This window comes from Nymphaea colorata, chromosome 11, assembly GCF_008831285.2.
Source record: "Nymphaea colorata isolate Beijing-Zhang1983 chromosome 11, ASM883128v2, whole genome shotgun sequence".
Lineage (NCBI taxonomy): Eukaryota > Viridiplantae > Streptophyta > Magnoliopsida > Nymphaeales > Nymphaeaceae > Nymphaea > Nymphaea colorata.
In genome coordinates this window covers 17,890,192-17,912,678 of record NC_045148.1, presented here as the reverse complement: position 1 = coordinate 17,912,678, position 22,487 = coordinate 17,890,192, and the positions used below count along the sequence as shown (strand labels likewise).

The following is a 22,487-nucleotide window of genomic DNA, read 5'->3' as shown; positions in this document are numbered from 1 at the left end:
AGCACAAACTTTCCTCTACAATCTAAAGATAGCAGTACCAATATTGGTTAATGAACTTATCTCAACTACTTGGAAAATCTGGTAAATTTTCTCTGGGGGAAACTTATGTCTAAACTTATGTCTGTTGCAGAGTAAATTGACGTGAAACAATCTTCACCAGTGGTGGAGCCACATATAGGTCGGTGCTTTTCAATTTTCTTTCATTTTTACATGAAGATTATTTAATATTTACTTTGTTATATATGTAAGTGCCCTTTTAGGTATAAAAACTTGTGAATGAGTGTCCTTCAGAAAAAAATTTCTGACTCCACCACTGACCTTCACCGATAACATTTTGGGGCTATTAAAAAGATACCAATCTTGGTTGGATCTCCAATTCGGTGAAGAAAAGAGGAGTAAAAGATCTTTTTGACCTCCTCGTTAATTAATTAGTTCATAGGCGGATGACTACCTATATACAATTTGATAATTCCACAATAAGAAAAAAAATACAACTTGAGTTTCGCAGAACTGCTTGCCTTCACCATAACTTGCCTTGGCCACGAAGACTTAATAACGTGATGCGCCGTCGATACAATATAATAATGTTGGCCTGCGATTGTTATGTGGAGTCCTAACGAGAAGGTCGTGGGCTGCGATACGTGGACTCCTCACTTATGTCACGCGGGTGGTGGTGCGACCCAGATTCACACCCAACCCGCACCTTATTGATTTAGTTTTTTTAATCAAATTTGATATTATTAATATATTATAATAATCAATTAATAATAATAATAAATATCCTCACCGCACCGTCGCACCATAATTTTTTGAGGTGTACCGTGCATCCGCACCCGCACCTGCATGCATTCTGACATAACACCTCACACGATTTGGTGTTGAGGCCAGAAGCGCTGAGTACGGGACCATACATGCTCAGTGTTCGGGACCAAACACGCAATGCAATTGTCCAGTTTGGAGCTCCAGATCAGCCTGGAAAGTAAGAGTACAGATGAATCGGATTCAGATCCACTAGATACATATAAAATCAGATTCAGCTTGGACGTGGTAAAGCCACAAAACTAGTAAAGGCTCCAGCTGAAATGACGGATCTGCATTGTCACTATGTTATTATGGATGTCAATATATCTGATTGGATCGAACATTTGATCTAGCCATGCTGAAAAAGTCGGATATGAAAAATTTTAATATCCAATTGAAAAATCGGATCAGGTTCCGATTTAAGAAATGAAATCTGATCGGATTCACATGTACATAAATATCCGATCAAATATCCTATATTCACTGCTAAAATTAAGGACAATTCAAACTGGGCCTATTTGTTTACTAACCAACCTATATATATCGTATTAGATTCTACACAATGCCAGGGTCGGGTCATGTACACCAAGCCATTGCCAACCATGTTACCCTAGCTAGCCCGACCGTTGCAAGCGGTTCATATTCGGATCAAATAAGTGCCGGATCAAATCCATGTACCTTACAGCCGAAAATGACAAAAACCCAACCACCGTATGCGTCCGAATCAGATAGCCCCAATCGAAAGATTTGGTACTTCATCACTTTAAATTCTCCCATTCGAATCTAAACAGAACCCAATGCTACAAAAAACATTTTAGCCAACCGAATCACTGGCTTCTAAAAAAGGTGAAAAAAGTAATGGTGCATTAACTAGGCTTGATTTATTTTCTGCTTTGAATCTTCAACCAGTTTCGAGTGAACAATCTACTTAGGTGAAGTCTCGATCTCTCTTTCAAGGAGTTTCTCTCCACTGCCCATCATTTTTTTGCATTAGCCATACTCTCGTTTGTTACGTCAGTCCTTGACACCTATCATCTCTTCGATCTTGGTGATCTACTACTCTATGGCTTCTTTGTTCATGCAGATCAAATTGATGTCCGTGGCACTCATCCTTCTCACCGTGTCTCTAACGTTTCTACTCCTCAAGTATGGCATTTTCTCGGGGCAGGAATCCGGCAGATGGGACGCCGTCCACCATGACTGCATCGACTCGCCGTTCTTAAAGACAAATGCTACCGCAACACATGCAGCAGTAGTGGCTGCAATGGAGACGATGAAGAATAAAAAGATTGGTCTGGTGAACTTGGAATCTGACCGGTTAAGGAATTGGGACGAGCTGGATTATGTGGAAGAAATACAGTTCAAAAGGGTCGATCCCAACATCACATGGGAGCACCTCTTCCCAGCTTGGGTAGACGAGGACGAGGAGGTCAGCACGCCGGAATGTCCAGAAATTCAGATGCCGGAAGAGGAAGATGGCGACGGTGGTGGGTACGGAATGGTGGTGGCCAGACTGCCGTGTGGGCATAAATCAGAGAGATGGAAGAGGGACGTGTTCAGGTTGCAGGTGCATCTGGTGGTGGCGAAGCTGGCTTCTTATAGCCCCCAGGGAGTGTTGGTGGTCTTACTGAGCGCTTGCCGGCCGATGGTGGAACTCTTTAGGTGCGAAGACTTGGTGAACCGATGGGGAGATGCGTGGGTGTTCCGGCCGGACGTGCAGAAACTGAGAGAGAAGCTGGCCTTGCCGGTTGGCTCCTGCAGATTGGTGTTGCCATTGTTGAAGAAGAAAGCCCAAGGTAAGCTACACAACATTTCAACTCTTTCTCACTCTCTGATGAGAATAGCGTAACCGGTTGAGCCCTTTGGCGTGTATTATTCTTGGTTTGATTCTAGAGGGTGCTATGGTAACAGTATTTATTAAAGGGTGTTGACTTGGGTTGAGGGTTCCGATTGTTTTGACTGATGTCTCTCTCCTGTCCGATAAATAGTACTTTCAAATGAAAGTCAACATGCGGCTATGTTCTTTATCAAAATGAGATATTAAGTACCGATTTATGCATCAATATAGTGCTTGGATGATTAATGTTGGGGACTTAAAAATTCCTTATAGAAATTGTCTAGAAATTGACTGCCTTAGCTATTGCTGCAACCCAAAAATTTCTTATAGAAATTGACTTTGCTAGCTATTCTAGCAACCCAGGCTCCTTTTACTGTTATTCTATGTCTACTTAGGTCTCAAATGGGTCGGACTCGGATACTTCAAGTACATTAAAGGTTGTTTGGCCGTAGGGACACTCTGTAAGTATTCATGAATTTGTTCTAATGAGACACTTAGAGATGTCCTGGCTGAAAAAAAACCCCTTATTGATCAATCACATCAGAAATGAAGTACTTGGCCAAACACATTGTCTTATGGAGAACTATCATGTGTTTCAAATATGGTTGGACTCGACTAGCCTCTGAAATGCTAAGGGAGTGTTTGTTGAATAGGGATTCAAATATGTTCTCTTTATGTGTGAAAAGGGTTCCACAATATTCATTTAGAGGGTCCTAAACTTACTCTTTGTTTTGTTCTTTGCTCATCAACTGTTCATTTTGTCGATTTAACTCTGCCCAGAGTCCCCCCATGTTTTGCTTATGATGGAAGCCTTTCCTTATGGTAGAAGAAAAAACCATGATCACACCCTCAGGCACTACAATAAATCCAAGGTACCTGAGACAAATGAGACCATTCCCTCCCCTCTCCAAGTCATCTGTTCTGCCTTTGTTGTATGGAAACCATCATTGCTCTAATCAAGCACGAGAATAGAGTTTGAGCCTGCAGAGAGAGATCTAGAGGGAGATAGAGAGCTACTGGCTTGTAACTCAAGAGAAGTGGAGAAAATCATTTTTCGTGTACAAACAAGCAAGGAGGATTGATAATAAGCAAGAAGACTGCGTAGTCATTCCTCTGCATTCACCTAACAAGCTTCGAGGGCAGTGTTAATTGCAAATGCCTTGCACAAATTACGATTCAGAAAATAAAATTTCTCAATTTTCTGCCCTATTGATGTAATGGTCATCATTTTTCAGAATCTAGAAATGTTTCTCAATTAGTTTCTTGATTGTATGCATGAAATTTTACAACCTTTGAAATTTTACAAAAATCTTGGATAATCCAGATTTTTGGATCCTTCTGCAATCACGTTTAGATATCCAAGTGAACCCATTTGTGTGGCTAGCTAAGTTTTTAGTTATGTACAAGGATAAAATAGATAGAAGTCCAACTTCTAAATAAATATAGTCGGACAAATTTAATTCCTACTATCTTCTTAGACAATTAGTATATTGACTTTGAAAATTGAACTATCAATAAGGAGCTATATTTTGTAAAACTTCTGATCATGATGCTCAGGGAGAGAGATAGTAGACTATGACTTTTCCAAGCTAGACTACCTGCACCAAGAAAAGAAGATACAGAATACCAGTTCTTCCCTTTCTCCCACTCGTGAGGCCTACGCCACAGTCATACACTCATCAGACTCCTACGTCTGCGGCGCGATCGCCTTGGCTCGCAGCTTAATCCACACCGGCACAACAAGGGATCTTGTCCTTCTCCTCCACATCAACGGTGACAAGGACGGCGCCTACCACAGACGGAAGATGGCTCTCATGGAGGCTGGTTGGAAGATTCAAGAGATCGAGAGAATAAGGAACCCCAAGGCCAAGAAGGGTGCTTACAATGAGTGGAACTACACCAAGCTCCGCCTCTGGCAGATCACCGGCTACCACAAGATCATATACCTCGATTCCGACCTCATCGTCCTCAAGAACATTGATAGATTCTTTGGCTTCCCCCAGCTCTCTGCGGCCGCGAACTCCCGCAGCATCTTCAATTCTGGTTTCATGGTGATCGAGCCATCGCAGTGCACCTTCAAGATCCTGATGGAGCTGATCCCTGTAGTAAGGTAAGAAGCAACATCTCTGCTTACGATAATTGGTTTTTGTAATAGACAATAAGAGGTCTGTCTCACAACTGGCTCAAGGATTAGACTTAAAGAGTTTGAAGTGGAAAGAGCCAACTATCGAAGCGAACAATCTCCATGGTCTCTAAGTCTCTCACATGGCAGAAAACTATTAGCGAATATATAGCAAGATTTTTTTTTAATTATTTGCTTGGCTTTTTGATACAAAAACATTTGGACCATGAAAATTAACATTTAGGGAAAATGCAATAGATTTCTAATTCTTGAATTATGAATCTACTAGGGCATTCATGGCCATCCATCTTAATTTAGACTCTGTTGGGATACATGGTGAGGAAGAGGCGGAGACTCTCTATTTTAATCATAAACCAATCGAGTGGCATGATTTGCACTTTCATGGAAAAGAAAACCTTAGTCAGGCTTCTTCTGTCTTTGAAATTTCACATTTTGCTAACTGCGATCAGGTCTTCCAATGGCGGCGACCAAGGGTTCTTGAACGAAGTCTTCACATGGTGGCACAGGCTGCCAAAGAGAGTGAACATGCTCAAGATCTTTGGATCTCCGGTACGGGTGGCCAACAACACAAGGATCATGGGATCTGAACCGCCGGAGCTGTACGGGCTGCACTACTTGGGAATAAAACCATGGCAGTGCTATAGGGACTATGACTGCAACTGGAATGTGGAGAACCAGAGGTTGTTTGCCAACGATGTGGCCCATGCGAGGTGGTGGAAGCTGTACGACCTCCTCATCCCCATGAGTTTGCAGCCGTTCTGCTTGCTCTCTGAGCGCCGGAAGGTTGGGCTTCAGAGGGAGATCGAGGAGGCACAGACGATTGGCTACCCTGATCAGCATTGGCTAAGGGCCATCAAAGATACCCGGCAACCCTGACTGCTTCTGGAGTATGTAACCACTTGGTGCCTTCTGCAAGCTGATCATATGGCTGGTCATGACAATGTCCATAAAATTTTCCTTTTTGTTCTTTGAGTTTCACATTAATAGTAAAGATGCTGATTGACACAAAGGGGGCTTGGACGAGTGGGGCATGACATTTCTGCTAGATGGGCAGCCATGGATTTACTACCGTGGACTCTCACTAGTTCTTCAGCCAAGTGCAATTGGTGTATATTCTGTGTAGTCAAGGAGGCACATCTGAATTTTTACTGGTGCTTCTCGATGAAGTTCAGATCTGGTCCTTCATACAGATTTATTCAAAAGAGATACTTTTTATGCTTCCAATAGTGGATTGTTTTGTTCATTCAAATTTTTGAGAGAAGAAACCAAAGTTGAATCCTCTTGCCAAATACGAGCCTACATGAGATCTCACCAACCAGCTAGATTGTGAGCCACGTAACTTGTGCTTTCGGATACACATAAACATTAAACTGCTTTCGAAACTGAAAAACAGTTCTGTTTGTGAGAGAATTATCACATGCACAGGGAATTTTACTTTTCAAGATGACGCGTACATAAGGAACGCAATATGACTGACAAGAAAGATAAAATGAGAGCTAAGATGAGTAATCATCAATCCCATTTTCTTTGTGCATATGACCATTCTGTAATAAACAAATCGACATTCCTATTCCAATCATATGTTCATGGTGAATCCAACATTGCAGCATTTAATTGGATAGGATATTATACACGGTTACGAATATTACTGAGAATTGTTTTCGAAGTGCGGTTGATTGATATGGGCATAAGTTAAAACACTTTCATTCCTATCCCTCAAGTTCTAATTGCCAACTAGAAGGAGCAAAGCTACGTGGAATAACTGCATTAAGTGAATAAAACCATCTCCATACTTATGAATTTACATCTTTCCCAAGTGTCTTTTTTTGGCAAACAGATTTACTTGCGAGCAACAGATTGGCAGTATTTGAATAGATGATAAGATAGACTTTTCTCTTTCTTCTAACAACAAAATGAACAAAGAAATTGCCTAAAAGTTTGTTCTCATCCTAAGTCAAGAACTCAGTGCAAATTATCAACGGGTATGCTTAACTTGGTTATATTTTCGCCAAACAATTTACCTGGGGCAAATCTTTTCCAATTCTCTCTCGATCATGTTTCCCTAAGAGCAGTTCAATAAGTTGCCATGCAGGATCCACTATCGGTGATCAATATTGCAGCAACATGTGTCTCACTTTTTCGGGAAAAGTCAAGATATTCACAACAGACGTAGGCTGCAATGGTTGTCTCTTCACCTTGTTCTTCCTTCACCATTACACATTCTTGAAGAAGTGTATAGAAGTAATTTGTTACTTGAAGCGTTCGAGGAAGTTGTAGAATATTTTATTCTAATTGTAGTATTGTCTCCTAACCAATCACATAAAACAGTTCAATTGCTCAAACTTTAAATAAGAAGAAAATCAAGAGCTGTAGTGGAGCTCTTTTTCCCCCTTTCTATTTCTACATTCACCTCTTCTCTTCCTTTGTTTTTATCTCGAATTTGACCTACCTGGTTGCTCTGTTTCATCAATGTGTACTCTTGTCTTTTGAAGTAGCAAGAAGCTCTTTCTTCATTTGCTGCGTTTATTTGCCTCTCTCACATTCTGTTGTTTTCTTGCAAGATAGAGGACTTGGTTCTTGTACCAAACTGTCATGTTTAGGTAGCTTTTCCTAGTTTTGCTTAAGCATTAATGGATTAAGTGACTGTGACAAGCTTCAATAAGCTAATGTCTAAAGGAAAATGTATACTGCAATAGTGCAATGATCGGCTAAGATGGTCTGTTCCTTCAGCCCTCCATTACTTGCTGCGTCATTGCCCCTCCAACTTTTAGTCATAGTTCCTTCTTCCTGCATCAAGAGTGGGGTTGCTGCCCACTACTCATCTTCGATCTCTAGTGACTGCTTTGTGCTTGATGGCCGAACTCTTGGGGGCTTTAGTTGCCCTTACCCTTTTCTTTGATCTCTCTGATGCCTCCCCCCTTCCCCAGTCATCTCCCTGTCTCCTCCGTTTGCCTGGCCTAAACTAGATTTCAATCCCCATTGCCCGTTTCTCTTCTCGACCTTTTTTCCTAGCTATTCTCTTCCCTTTTTGTCTTCGCCCATGCCCCTTCTCTCACATCTAGAACTACTCCTGTACATTCTGCCACCCTGTTCTCTCATTTCTCTTTGCTCAGACCCCATAAGGGTTCCATTTTGTTGATAATTGTCACCGCCCAAGTTTTGACACCAATTTTTTTTTATTAAATAATAGCGAAAGCAACATGAGTTTTACTCCAAACAAACTTGAGCAATGACCAAAACGAAAAACAAATCAAACGCCAATCAAACATCTAACATATGAGACACTCTCTTTGACTCCACATAAAACATTTAAACCATACAACTAAAGTATCCACAAATCTCAAACTCGATGCAGTGTCCAGATTGCTAATGTCAGTCCATCACAAAGTCTAAGGACATCAATCTTGTAGCCACGATCACTCAAGAACTCCTTATAGAGATAGAAAAAGGGTCAGAATTCCTCTGAGTATAAAAATATCCAACCATGAGTGAAACATGGTCCGACAAAGTAAGTATATAAGCATGTCAAACAAATTCATAAGACGACTCTATGGCCAACAACCATAAGTCATCAATCCATAATGCACCTTAGAGTTTTGTCTGATGATAAACGATGTGTACATAACCTCCAAATATTCATAGAATTATAACGGTGATCTATCATAATAATGGTCATGGTCATCGTGCCGAGTAAACAACAGAAAACCAGTAGGCACAATTCATAGGTAGCACAAAACATATCTTCACCAGGTGATCCAACTGATCAAAGGTAACCTGAAGTGAAGTTTCTTGAAATATCACAGATCGCTGCTGCAGCAGTAGGCTCCAACCACCGGTGTTACCCGAATTGGTAGGCCAGCCCCTTTAGGCACCCGGGTTGAGGGATTAGGAGACGCCTCGCTCTCCAACCAAAAGCATAATAAAATCTCGGGCCCTTGTATCGCCCAATACCCTATGGGCCATCCAGTGCAGACGGAGAAGTGTGCGACTGCAGTAAGCTTGCATAAAACATAGGTCATGTTTCATCTATGCATTCAAATATGGAGTTTACCGTTAATAGAAAAAGTTTAGTAATTCTCATTAAAACCAACCTTGGGCTCCACTCTCAATATGTGTGTCGTTCTATATATATATACAATATACATTCGTTAATCTCCACCATTCTTATGTCTGCCATCAACCGTCCTAAATTTAGGATTCTCAATGTTGGGTAGCCACTCTTGTAAAATTCACCAAACTTCACCCACAGCTCGAAATTCTCTGAAATTTGGTCGGAGGGACCCCAAGGGACTTACAATCAAATCCCCAAACCTGCCCACCAGCTGAATTTAATGAGGGTAGGCACAAAAGACAATTGTTCTGCCGCTGGTTCTTCAACCGTCGCAGAAAGCACTCCAGCGACAGGCAGTCACTCAAAAATTTATATCTTTCCATCGGCTGCTCCAAAAATTATGAAATTTTACAGGCAGAATCTTCAGAATCAAACGAATCCAACGATCCCTTACTAGATATTTTCCGACACTGGAGTTGACAGGGTCGGTCGCCAGAATCTGGTTCAGTTTCTGGTTTCACAGAGAAGCATTCCAGCGACAGGCGGTCGCTCAAAAATTCTTATCTCCTTAACCGCTTATCCAAAAATTATGAAATGTTACAGGAGTAATCTTCAAAAGTAGACGAATCCAACGAGCCTTACTCGACATTTTCCGACACCGAAGCTGACAGCACCGGTCGTCGGAATCCGACGTAGTTTCAGATCTTTCATCGCAGAAAGCACTCCAGTGACAGGCAGTCATTCAAAAATCAATATATTTTCATGGGCTGCTACAAAAATTATGAAATTTTATAGGAAGAATCTTCAGAAGCAGCCGAATCCAACGAGCCCTTACTCGACATTTTTCGACACCGGAGATGACAGTGCCGGTCACCAGAAGCCGCTGGTTCTTAAATAAGGAAAAGAACTTTAAGTTCATTCCTAGGCTTGCTGCCTTAGATACGTCTCCTTACCTCACTACAATTTTCATTTATCATAGGGGAAAACTAAATGATTTATGTCAGTAACTGCAAGTGTTCATGCACGCACGTGGTCTCCTTGGATTTTCCTTTACTATAAATCTTGTGGATAGATAGCATGGTCGTAGGGCTAGGAATTGTCTCCAGCCTGACACTTCATAGATCAATTCATATTTAGGCACGTAAACACATAGATCTACTACTACTATATATATATATATATATATATATCCAAGTAACAAAGATACATGGGCTACATGCTACACTCATAACAGAATATTCTCATACCTTATTGCTTTAGGCTGTAGCCGAGGCTTGCAGGACTGTCACTCCAACTGTGCAGTCCCTCGTTTCGACCCGTTGTCCCTTTGCTCCTTTGATCCTCCAAGACGCGGACGAAAAGCACGTGAACCAGTACCTCTTTGCTCTTGATCTTTACCCCAAAACACAGGAAAACATGGGTTAGCTCTCGTTTTTCCCTAATTTCTAGTTGCTGGAACCGTAACCTCTATGGATGCAGCAATTAGGAATCTAAAATGTTGCAATATGGGGTCAAATAAGGCCAATATATGGCCAGCACCACCCCCATATGAGATTTCTGAGGAAGGCTTCTCAGCTGCCCTCAATCAGCTCTAGTTTCCTTGAATAATTTCGGTTATTTCTTCCAGTCAGGTCTATACTTGGCAACCCATCTTTTCATAACCTCCCCCTTAATGATATAGCTGACAGTTTCAGCTATTATTATCAATCATTTAATTTACTGTTTATAACTTCTTCCCATATTAACGTTTTCAATAATTAAAGAAAAGAAGAGGAAATCGTGGCACTAATACCTCGTCTCCACCTTCCCTTGCTTGCCATCAACCAAACCCATATTCTCCTTCGATAAATCTCACTTCCACCTTCTCTTGCTAAACAAACAACATTCTCCTCCGATAAAGCTGCGCGCATGAGCCTTCCACCCTCATGGACTCTTTTCCTTCCCTTCTTGAGGAAGGAATCTTGTTGCCCCTCCATAGTTAAAAATGGAGTTACGCTGCTTCTTTCACAGTTTGTCGTTTGTCGGTGTTGCTCGTTGTCACACTACACTAAGGATGTAAATTGTAAAGACCTGCAACTTATGTCCCATGCAATTAGCAATTTCCAGTGTCAAAAGCGTAGTAACAAAAGACTTTTTTTCCATTGTTTTTCTCTATTATAATAGGGCGAGTTTGAAAAAAGAAAAGAAAAAATGATAATAATAACGGTAACTTTTTAAAAAATTTTAAAAATAAAAAAATAAAATAAGTAAGAAATATAATACAAACATAAACAAATAAATAGACCCACAACAAATAAAAATTAGAACATGCAAAAAAGCTTGGCATTGAAAAACGTGAACAATTGAACAAAATGAAAAAAGATAAAACACAAAAAGCGTGAAAAAAAAAGCAAAAAAACACGTTCTTTCAAGTTTTTTTATTTTAACTTTTAAAAAAAACGGCGTTTTTTTTATTTTAAATTGGTATTTTATTTATCTTTTTTTTTTTTAAAGAACATGCCTTTTGTGACTATGACTCAAGAATATCAATGAACCGGATGGAAATAATATTTATTGCCTCTCGAGGTAAATCTTCACTAGTGAAGCCACTTTGGTGTCTAAGTTCAGTTGCATTGAATTCTCCATAACTCGCAACCTGCTGGATGGAGGTCCTTGATTTCATTTCCTCCAAAGAAATGGTCGGAGGAACTATCTTAGACTGCCTTTCTTCTATCGATGCATGGATTGAATTGAACGAATCGGATCCTTCTACTTAGTTGTTGAAAAAATGTACTTGGAAATATAAAAAATCAAAATTTTAAACCATAGAAATCTTGCGTACCAAGTCGCGGAACGTGGACGGCATCTAAGCCATGTCTTATATTTATAAGCCCATTCTCACAAGTACATTCCCTACCATTTTCACATCCCCTACTATTTTCAAAGGGATGGATCTGCCAAAGATTCTGAGATCTCATGACAACAAGAACCATTGTCCAAATCGAGCGCATCTTTCACCAACAAATATAATACAAGTCACTCTCCTAGTTATCTTGTGAATCCGCTGGATAACCAAACGTTTTTCTTAAACTGTACCTCGTAGCGATATAATTATACTTCAGCAAAGAAACATACATTTGGTCCATATGATTCACTAGATAAGCAAACCATCATTCTTCTAAATTTTCCAAGTTAGATAGAACAGTAGGAAAAGGCTCTAACGTATAACGGGCTGTTAAACGTTGGATTCCAAGTTAGATAGAACAGTAACATAAGTTTGTATTATAGAAATGAGCTTTCTGGACATGGTACTTATTGGTCTAGTTAAGCAAAAACCAGCTCCATCTGTATAATAAGATCAATCAATCATAAGTGAAAATTGCAACAAGCAGCTAAATGAGTTTTCTGAACAAATAACAAATGGCATTGGAGACCCATTTCTCGCCACACTTGATTAGATAACTGTAGAATGAACTCAATTGCCCACTTGTGAGACAGAACAACTAGTTTACGTGGAAAAGCCAACAACAACCAGGCGCATCAAACCAAGACTCGAAAAGGAAGCTTGACACAAATGTCAAGAATCACTAGCTTGTCACATGGCGGCTTCCTTTAATGAAATAAATTTCTTCACTTTAACGGATCACGGTCATGTGTCACCTTGCCGTCCTTGTATCTCAAGGTGCCCTATGCTTGAGGGCACTTTTATGTTTCTCTGCCAGAGTCAAAAGAACACATTTATGAAAAGGCAGATGAAAATTCCAGTCAGGTAAAATGAAGTAACGAAAGAAGAGATTCATTTGCTTATTCAGCTGATTACTTTCACATCTAAGAATAGTTTTGAAATATGAGAAACAGGTTCTCAGCATGCATTGTGTAATGTGTGTTTCTCATGAAAAATCACATAAAACTATAGCGGGTATATCATCTTCCGACTTGTGAAAACAATTAGTATTGATATTTTTTTGGGTCTTTTCTTACTGTTATTTACGACCTCCAAAATTCATGATTCAATCACAATTTATGAACGTGGTTTTCTTTCCGCATTAGTTGAAGCTATTGCTGTCCTTCCTGAAGTCGGGGAAGCAGTAGAAGTAAGAGCTTCCTTGCCGCTCTACCTGGGGCTCCGATCATGCTCTCTCCTTCAAATTGACCCAGAATATGAACAAGAAAAGGTGTTCTGTTCTTTGAAGATACATTCAAGTTAGAAGATTGTTGTAGGTTCCATATCTTGCAGATTGTCTTCACATGTTCAGCAAACCTTCAGATCCGATCTTGCCTCTCGGGCACGTATGCACGCACATGGAAGCTGTATACTTTCTTTTCAGGACGAATCTATGGTCGCCATCACATGAGATACCATGGCAGGATTCATTTATGAGAGAGTTGCCCTCTGGCTGCCAAAGTCCAAGAGCAGGTACATCCTGCTTTCTCTCTAGGTGCAGGAAAGTTTGAGAAGTTAAATATGGACCACAATTCATGAGCTTCATGTTCATATTATTCCCGAAAACATCAGAAGTCTAAGTAGAAACTCGAGCATTAATGACATATGTGATGCAACGGTAGCAATGCGAACAGACCAACTGAAAGAACAGACCACAGAAAGCAGGACTTCTCAAGATAATCGGTGAAAGTCCAAGAGAACCACATCTTATGTTGGGTGCTTAGAAGCGTGAGAAACCTAGGTGACAAGTAGTTGGCTGTCAATAGGACTGCTCCCAAATCGTCGCGTATGAAGTGTCACGTTCACACTTTCTCAAGAGTGATGTTCGAGCCATTGAATAGCATAGGGCCAATTTCGTTACACAAGACACAATATTTCCACACAAACTCCTCAAACCTTAGCAATGAAAATGAGTTTCTTAGTGAGTACTTCAGCATTTATCTCCACAATAGAAGGCAGAAGGCAAGAGGTAAATGAAAGGTGCATCAGAATGGAGTAAAATGGTCTCCACTTACACACAACGTAAGCGTTATAAATGAAAACCAGTTCTGGCCATGGATTATTGGAAAATAGAATCATCTTCTTCGCGACAAGGACAGAGAACTGGTTCACTTAATGCTTTTCCACTCGCAAGTAGGTCCAAAGCTTAAGTAGCTCAAGGCAGAAGCCCAGGAGAAAAGACATCCCTGAAAATTTCTGGAGTATGCGTCTGCAGTAACAAGAAGTTGGAAGAATTAGTTGTTCAATTCCGTGATACGGCAACAATGGGAAATTCCTTGATTCTTTAAAGTATTCCCCCTATTAGTCAAATTCTCCAAAACGTGATCAGCTTTACAGTTTGGGCATTCAATCAGAAACACTGTGAATAACTTGCTAGGAACTAAGGAAACACAGTTTTCCGGTTTTATTTTATGGATTCAGATGAGGCATCGAACCCTTTTCCTTTTGTGTTAATAATGTAGTTTTCATGTGGTTCCGTAACCTTTAACATTCATGAAATTCTAGCGTCTCAGGCTTAAGCTTCCTCTCACTGAGCAGGCCACCAATGTCATTACAGATTACATAGAGACGAACTAATTTTATTTATTGAAGCAATAAATACTGCTACAAGAGAAGCTAGCAAACAAAGCTGATACTAAGACACAGGGGCATTCTCTTCCTGGCAACAAAACTCGAGCCTTATTGGTTCCCCTGCTCATCATCGACTTCATGCAGATCAGCAACTGGGGAAAGCAATGCCGCATGCATTGGCAATCCTTTTGCCAGTGGCGGAGTAGATGATCGGTCCATAGGTAGGATCACGTGCATAAACACAGTAGCAGGACTTCTGAGTTTTGAGCACGCTGCAGCATTCGGAGGTTGGTGGTCCACCTTCATATGCACCTGCACAGGGACTGAGTTCTACAACATTGCAATCTCCGTATGCGCGAGGCATAACATTGGCGAAAAGTAGTACCATCATGAAGGAGCAGATGAGAACATTAGCGCCGGCCATCCTCACTGATACTCAAGGAAAGTAAAGGAAGTGTCAATGCAAGGATGGGAGCGTGGCGAGGCAGAGGTCCAGCCACAATTTATAGCCAAAACCATGGTAATTTGGTAAGGAGAAAGAGTCAGTTTTAACCTGCACCAGCACAGCTATATGTAACTTTCAATGCAATAAATTCCCAGAACGGAGCATCAAAATAAGAAGGCGACGTGTGAAAAGACCTTTACGATATCGCACAAGCTGGTGTTTTATGTTTCTACATCAAAGAGAGGTTTCTGAAAAGAAAAGCTGTCGATAAGGATCAAATACGCCATACTATGCCAGCGGTGCTCCTCCGATAGTTAATTGTAAGCTAAATGAATGACATGCCTGCACGTCTTCTTCTTGTGCTCCTGTAAATGACACGAATATAGCACAAGAGCAACACAACAACTAATTCACCACTTGTTCCTTCAAGTGGTCACAATGCATGACACAAGACAGCAAGGATTAAGCACACAACAAGAAATCTTTGAACACACTTAAGCCTTCCTCACTCACGTTTGGCAAACCCAAAGGGCTATATATATACATGTAAAAAAAACTGAAAAATAAATGACATGACTCTTGGTGATTCCACTATAGCCATAATTAACATGACCCTTGGTGATTCCACTATGGCCATTATTGACATATGCATTAAAAACAAAAAATTGAAACTTAAAATAAGCAAGGTGAAGGGGCACTTGTCATGACGATGGAACTTTTGGGAAACCCAAAAGTTGAACCCTTTACCTTCTTCATAAAGACATGCACACGTTTTTAATTTTTTTGTATTAACTTTCATCACTCCCCCTTAATGCAAAGTTTGAAACACCAAGGTGAGACCGAAATTTCACAAATTTTGTGTATGAAAGTGCCTTAGTAAACTCATCCGCAACTTGCACATTGGTTGAACAATATTTCAACACACGATTTGACCTTTACCAACAATCTCATGAATGAAATGATGACGAAGTTCAATATGTTTTGTTCGCCTATGGTAAATCGGATTTCTTGTCATTCCTATAGTTGACTTGTCACAATGGATTGGTGTTCCTCCAGTTTGACTTTGACCAAGATCTTCTAAAACTTGACGCATCCAAATTGCCTGACAAGTAGCTGTAGATGCAGCAATATACTCCGCTTCTGAAGATGATAATGCCATCGTACTTTGCTTCTTTGAACACAATGATATAACACCTGATCCAAGTGTAAAACATAGCCATTTGTGCTCCTTCGATTATCTACAGCTCCTGCCCAATCACTATTAGTATAACCAAGTAAGTTAAAACAAACATCTGATTTATACCAAATTCCATATTCAGTAGTTTCACGGATGTAACGTAGAACACGTTTTGCTACTTCCAGATGGTGTAATGATGAATTGTGCATGAACCTAGATACCAAGCTGACAGCAAATAAAATATTTGGTCGTGTATGAGTCAAATATAACAAGCCACCAACTAGACCTCTAAACATTGTTTCATTGGCTTTAGCAGTCCCATCACACAGTCAATTTTTCACCTGCGTTCATTGGAGTAGAACACGACTTGCAATCTAATATTTTATACCTCTTAAGTAGGTTTAATGCATATTTTTCTTGAGAGATAAAAATGCTATTATTTGTTTGAACAACTTGAAGATCAAGAAAGAAATGCAATAAATCCAAATCTGACATTTCGAACTCACTTATCATACTGTCCTTGAATTTTTGAATAAGCACATCACTTGATCTCATGTAGATAATGTCATATACATAAACACATACCACAAGCATATCAATACCTTCATTTTTCAAGTATAATGTGGGTTCACTCTCACAACGTCGAAACCTATTTATGTGAAAATATGTGTCAAGCCTCCCATACCATGCTCTTGGTGCTTGCTTGAGACCATAAAGGGTCTTCTTCAACTTATACACTTTCTTCTTTTATCCACTTATGACAAAGCCCTGTGGTTGATGTACGTATACATCTTCTTCTAAAGCACCATTCAAAAAAGCGTACTTGGCATCAAATTGAAATACCTTTCATTTTAAATGAGCTGCTAGTGCCAATACTAGTCTAATAGTCTCAAAACGAGCAACAAGAGAAAAATTTGTAAAAATAATCAATGTCATATTTTTATACATAACCTCTGACGACTAGTCTGGCCATATATTTTTGCACATCTCCATCGACATTATACTTCAATTTGTAAACCCATTTCACACTTATAGGTTCATTTCCTTGTAGCAAATATACCAGCTGCCATGTGTCATTTTTCTTAATTGTATTGATCTCTTCTTGCATTGCTTTTTCTCTGTCTTTTTTACCACATGCTTCCTCATTACATGATGGTTCAGCTATCATAAAAGCAAATGAACAAGAAACATATATGTCACGGAGAGATCGTACCTTTCTTGGTGGAGAAGATCCATCTGTAATTATTTCGACATCTTCTTCATTATCTGAATTGGTCTCTTCTGAATGAGTAGCATTTGATGATGATGCATGTGAGTGAGAAGTTTATTCAACAAATGAAATATGTTGATCTTCTCTTATTCTTCACTCTCATGATCCATTCTTCAAAAAAATTATATCATGTCGAATGATTAAAGACTTTGCTACTGTATTGTATAGTTTATAACCTTATGAGTTATTACTATAACCCACAAAAATACATTTATCACTCTTCTTGTCCATTTTGTCTCGACTACTAGAATCAACCAAAGAGTAGGCAATGCATCCAAAAACTTTTAAATTATTTACATCAGGTTTTTTCTCCCACCATGCTTCATATAGAGTCATATTGCAGACTGTTTTGGTTGGTGATATGTTGAGAAGATACATTGTTGTAGCTACTGCTTCAGCCAAAAACTCATTTAAAAGATGCTTCTCACTCAACATGCTACGAGCCATTTCTACCACTGTACGGTTTTTCTTTCAACAACTCCATTTTGCTGGGGAGTTTTTATTATCGTTAACTATCTATGTATATCATGTAATTTACAAAAATTATCAAAATAATTTGACAGAAAGTCTCCCCCACTATTAGTAAGAAATATTTTTATAGGTCGCCCACATTTTTTTTCTGCAAATACTTTTCCTTGAATTTTTCAAAGGCTTCAGATTTTTCAACAAGAAAAAACACCCAACTCATGCAAGAAAAATCATCAGTAAATAGTAGAAAATATCTACTATTATTCAGATATGGAGTTCTTGTTGGTCTACGAATGTCAGCATGCATTAATTCTAAAGAAGCTTTTGCTCTCTATGCTTTTCTAACTGGAAATGGAAGACGATGTTGTTTTCCACACACACATGCTTCACAAATATTTTCATTATTGATAAGACGAAGTAAATCAACAACTAATTTTTTCTGCCCCAATAACTTCAGTCCATTGTAATGCAAGTGTCCATATCTTAAGTGTCATAACTTAGACACTTTATAAATGTCTACAACTAAGGCATATGCATCAAAGTGTGAAAGCTCGATTGGAAATATTTTATTCTTTGTCATGTGCACTACTATAGGTGGCATGTTAGAAAATTTCTTTTTGATTTCATATACATCATCATCATGAAATGGAATCAAATATCCTTTTTGTACTAACTGTATAATACTTAGCAAGTTATAGGCTAATCCAACTATATAGTAACCATCATGTATTAACCTTTTAGTACCACATTTAATTGGTATCTCAATTGTGCCTTTACCATTAATTTGCACATTTTTGTTGTCTTCAAGTCAAACTTGTTGCTTCACTGATTCATCAATGTTACGAAACAAGTTTCTCTTTTCTATCATATGATTACTGTACCCACTATCTAAAGATCATACATGATCAATATTTTCTTTTGACTCTGTATGAGTGAAAAACAAGTTACCATCTTTTATTTTCTCTTTCACTACATTAGCTTGTTGTTTTGCTTTATCCCAATAGTACCTCCTTCTTACTTGTTTCTTCCTGCCTTAAATCTTCCTCATCCACATCCTCGGTAGTTACCTCTAACTCGCTCGCGACATGCATTCTTTCATACAACTGCTCCCTTTCTCTCTTTGCTAAAGTCATCCAACTTGACTTAGGCTTGGAATGCTTGTTCTACACTTTTCTCAGTTGACATATTCATTCTTTGTTCATGGGCTAAAAAAGAACCCAATAATTCATTAGCAGAATATGCAGTCAAATCCTTAGACTCTTTTATAGCCATAACCACATGATCAAATTTGAACGGTAAGCTCCTTAATATTTTTTCTACAATTTTCTGATTACTAACAACCTCTCCAAAGGTTTTCATCTCATTTATAATTGTGAAAGCTCTTGAAAAAAAATTCTTGGACATATTCATTGTTTTTCATAAACAATGTCTCAAACTCTTTACGGAGAGTTTGGAGTTTCATTGTTATTACCTTCTTATCACTATGATATTCTTGTTTAAGAATAGTCCAAGCTTCATTTGAACTATTAGCACCAACAATTCAAGGAAAGATAGTCTCACTTACAGTTTGTTGAATAACAAATAAGGCTTTTGAATCTTTCTTCTATTGCTCTCTTAATTCAATCGTCTTTTCTCCTTGTTTGGAGCTCTATGCACTTTCTATATAGTCATTCTCAACTAGATCCTAAAGATCTTGTGACAAAAAGAAAGTCTTCATTTTTATGTTTCAAAATCCATAATTATCACCATTAAATACATGTATGAGCGATTGAAAAATATTCGAAGTGGTCATGCCATTAGCTATAATGAACAAAAATTTCTCACAGAATTGAGTGTAAAAAATAAACTTAGTGATTCCACTATGGCCATATATATACATGTAAAAAAATCTTTGAACATAAAAATGGTGATAATTATGGATTTTGGAGCATAAAAATGACCAACATGCCATTAAAAATGGTTTTACATGTATATATACAACAATTGATTTATTATGGCCATAGTGGAATCACCATAGTGGAATCAGCAAAAATTAAGCACACAACAAGAAATCTTTGAACACACTTTCATTGAAAGTTTTCCTCACTCAGGTTTGGCCAACCCAAAGGGCCATATATGTACATGTAAAAACAAAAAACTGAAAAATAAATGACATGACTCTTGGTGTGCAAGGTGAAAGGGGCACTTGTCATCCCACAAGGAACTTTTGGGGAACCCAAAAGTTGAACCTAGCTTTTTCGTAAAGACATGCACACGTTTTTTATTTTTTTACATTAACTTTCATCATTAACAACAAAAAGGCAAGCAAATAAGGATGAATTCGTGCTTCTTGTCGATGAAATGGAGCAGGCAAGAGCCCCCATAAACAAATTCAACAGCAGTAACAAGTAATCTGCTTTAGGAACCAACACAACCGCAACTCCAGACGACAGGAAGTCTGTCGCTGATAACCATTCATTAAAAAACTTGCTGCTATCAACGCGTTCCTCTGCGTGGCCATCAGGAATTCTCCCTAAAATCGATTGCAATCACATCTTCCATCTCGCCCATTGTGAGACTTCACAGAAATTCTAATATCCGAATCAGAAACCCTCTCAATGAATTCACATAACATTCGTCTCACGGAAACTTTGGCTCAGCCAACTGAACTCTTCCGTCGGCAACCTTCTTACCTTCCTTCCACAAAACAGCAGATCCTCTTAAAGGATCAGCAGCACACTGCAAAAAGTCCATGCAAAAAGCAAGCAAATGTAGACAATGCCTCATGTACAATGTAACTGCATAGGAACAGAACAGCAAGATTGAAACATAATAGATTTCTTGCCAAAATACAAGATTGTAAAGGAATGTTACTTAAAAAAGGAAAACTCAGAGAACAGACTCTGAGCACGTGAGACTAAAGCGGATGTAGGCATGATTATGATAGACCACACTAAAATTGTGTCTCTCTTGTATTTTAACATGGTACTGGAGCTGTAGAAGGTGTGTATATAACCTGGGGACCCTAACTGTTATTTCTTGTTTTCTGCTACCCATCGACACATTGAAATCAATGGTCGGTAGACCAAGGTCAATGGTTTTTTTATGGCAAAAACTGGTTCATCTCCCTCAATTATCCAACAACTCTCAAAACATAGAGATAAATTAATCCCCAAGACTTCCTTTTCTCCCTTCTCCTGCTAGTCTTCAATATTGCTTGTCGACTGAACTCCCATTGAAAACCATCTCTTGAAGGGATCCCAATTTCCTCCTCATATTCTTTTATGATTTTCATGGCTTTATGACCGCTCAAAACCATGTCCAACAACTTTTCTGAGCATTGGAGATCAGAATATGCTTAATCTAGAGTACATCTCGTGGATGAAACGTCATCACATCGTCTTGAGTCGGATCATTTATCCTGCTTAAGGAAACTTGTCAATATGAACTGAGTGTGGAATGCTCTAAAGAACACGTGTGCTGCTCAGTGCTCACCCTCGGTCTTGAGTAACCCATTTTGATCTTCGGTCCCGGATCCACCCATGACGGGCAGGATCCAGATCCACTTGAGAAGAGCGGTTACAGTTAGTAATAAAACTGCATGAATATAATAAAAAAAGATTGGCTCATTGCTCACCAACTTGTTGTTCCCTCTTGATTATTTTCAAAAGGGGGCCTAGTTTTGCACATCCTTCATTCATGGTTTACCAGTAGAATACAATTCCTTGAAGATGTTGGTTTTCATGATGAAGGGAACTCCTGCTCAGCCAAGTCCCTACTAGAAGAACAACAATAGAACATCACCATGACAGAGGCCAAGGCCAATATCATGGTAGATGACCAAATCAACAAAGCTACGCCATAACATAACAAGCTACCAATCAGTGGGAGCTACATGTGGGCTTCGAGTATCTTATCAATTTTTATTTATTTATATACAAGTGGCCTTTTGAAACACCAACATCCCTTACCCAACAATTTCTGGCTCTGCCAAAGCTACGTATACGATAACAAGCTTGGCTATGCTTCCACAAACAACTCCAAACTCCAAGACCATTGCTTCAAGGTAATCATGTTCCAAGGCTCCTTCTCCCGAAGGTTCTCTGAGAGACGAGCGGGGCCCTCTACACCTTTAAGGTTTCGTCCTCCAGACGCTCGCAACATGTGATCTTCGTCTTTTCATGGGGTTATGATGCTCCCATGTGCGTTATTAATGCTGTTGGAATCTAATGGATGACATTCTCTGCATCGTGATGGCACAATATTGGCTTTTCATAACTTGCAAGATGCTTTAATGATGATAGCGAGCCACTGAATTACGAAAACGCACTCCTTTCTTACTAATTAAATAAACAAAATTGCGTTAATATCTACTCTCTGCGTCCGAAGGCTTTTTGTTTGTCACCACAAGTCACAGAGTCATTTGCCGCCATTTTTTCCAGTAACCAGAGAAACCAGACCGATTAGGATACTTGACCTTTAGTTTCCTGTCTTAGCGTGCCCTACCTAATTGTCGCACCTCAAGAGTGCAAGACTCCGAGGTGAACACCCCTTGAACATCAGGAACGTGATTTAACTGTTTATTATTGCAAGGAAACCTAAGGTTCACGAAATTCAGCCATCTTAGCTTTTGGACTATCTTAGTGCAACAAATTTTATGCATCATCATACAGAAAAAGTAGCTTTACTTATTTCATAAATTGCACGCTACTAGGACTGCTACAAGAACTGTGAAACAAGAAGGCCTAGATGACCTTTAGGAGCATCATCAACTTCCAGGCACAAGAGTTAGTTTGTCTCGCTGACTGAGACTCGGCCACTG

At 39.3% G+C, this 22,487-nt stretch overlaps 2 protein-coding genes across 3 annotated transcripts in view; one reads left to right on the top strand and one right to left on the bottom strand.

Annotated features, from left to right (window-relative positions):
* Positions 1-22,487, bottom strand: part of LOC116264446 (uncharacterized) — a 72,163-nt gene that overhangs the window by 41,337 nt on the left and 8,339 nt on the right. Inside the window, exon 3 of one of the 2 annotated variants that reach the window (XR_007574693.1) lies at positions 19,809-20,404. The exons of the other annotated variant lie outside the window; for it this stretch is intronic. The gene's annotated coding sequence lies outside the window, so the exon portion shown is untranslated. Of the gene's footprint in view, positions 1-19,808; positions 20,405-22,487 lie in introns of those variants that run through there. 2 annotated transcript variants of the gene reach the window in all.
* Positions 1,788-5,906, top strand: LOC116263622 (UDP-glucuronate:xylan alpha-glucuronosyltransferase 2-like). Its single transcript, XM_031643357.2, has 3 exons — positions 1,788-2,597; positions 4,196-4,748; positions 5,231-5,906. The coding sequence occupies exons 1-3, from the start codon at positions 1,865-1,867 to the stop codon at positions 5,655-5,657; spliced, it is 1,713 nt and encodes a 570-aa protein (XP_031499217.2). The 5' UTR covers positions 1,788-1,864; the 3' UTR covers positions 5,658-5,906.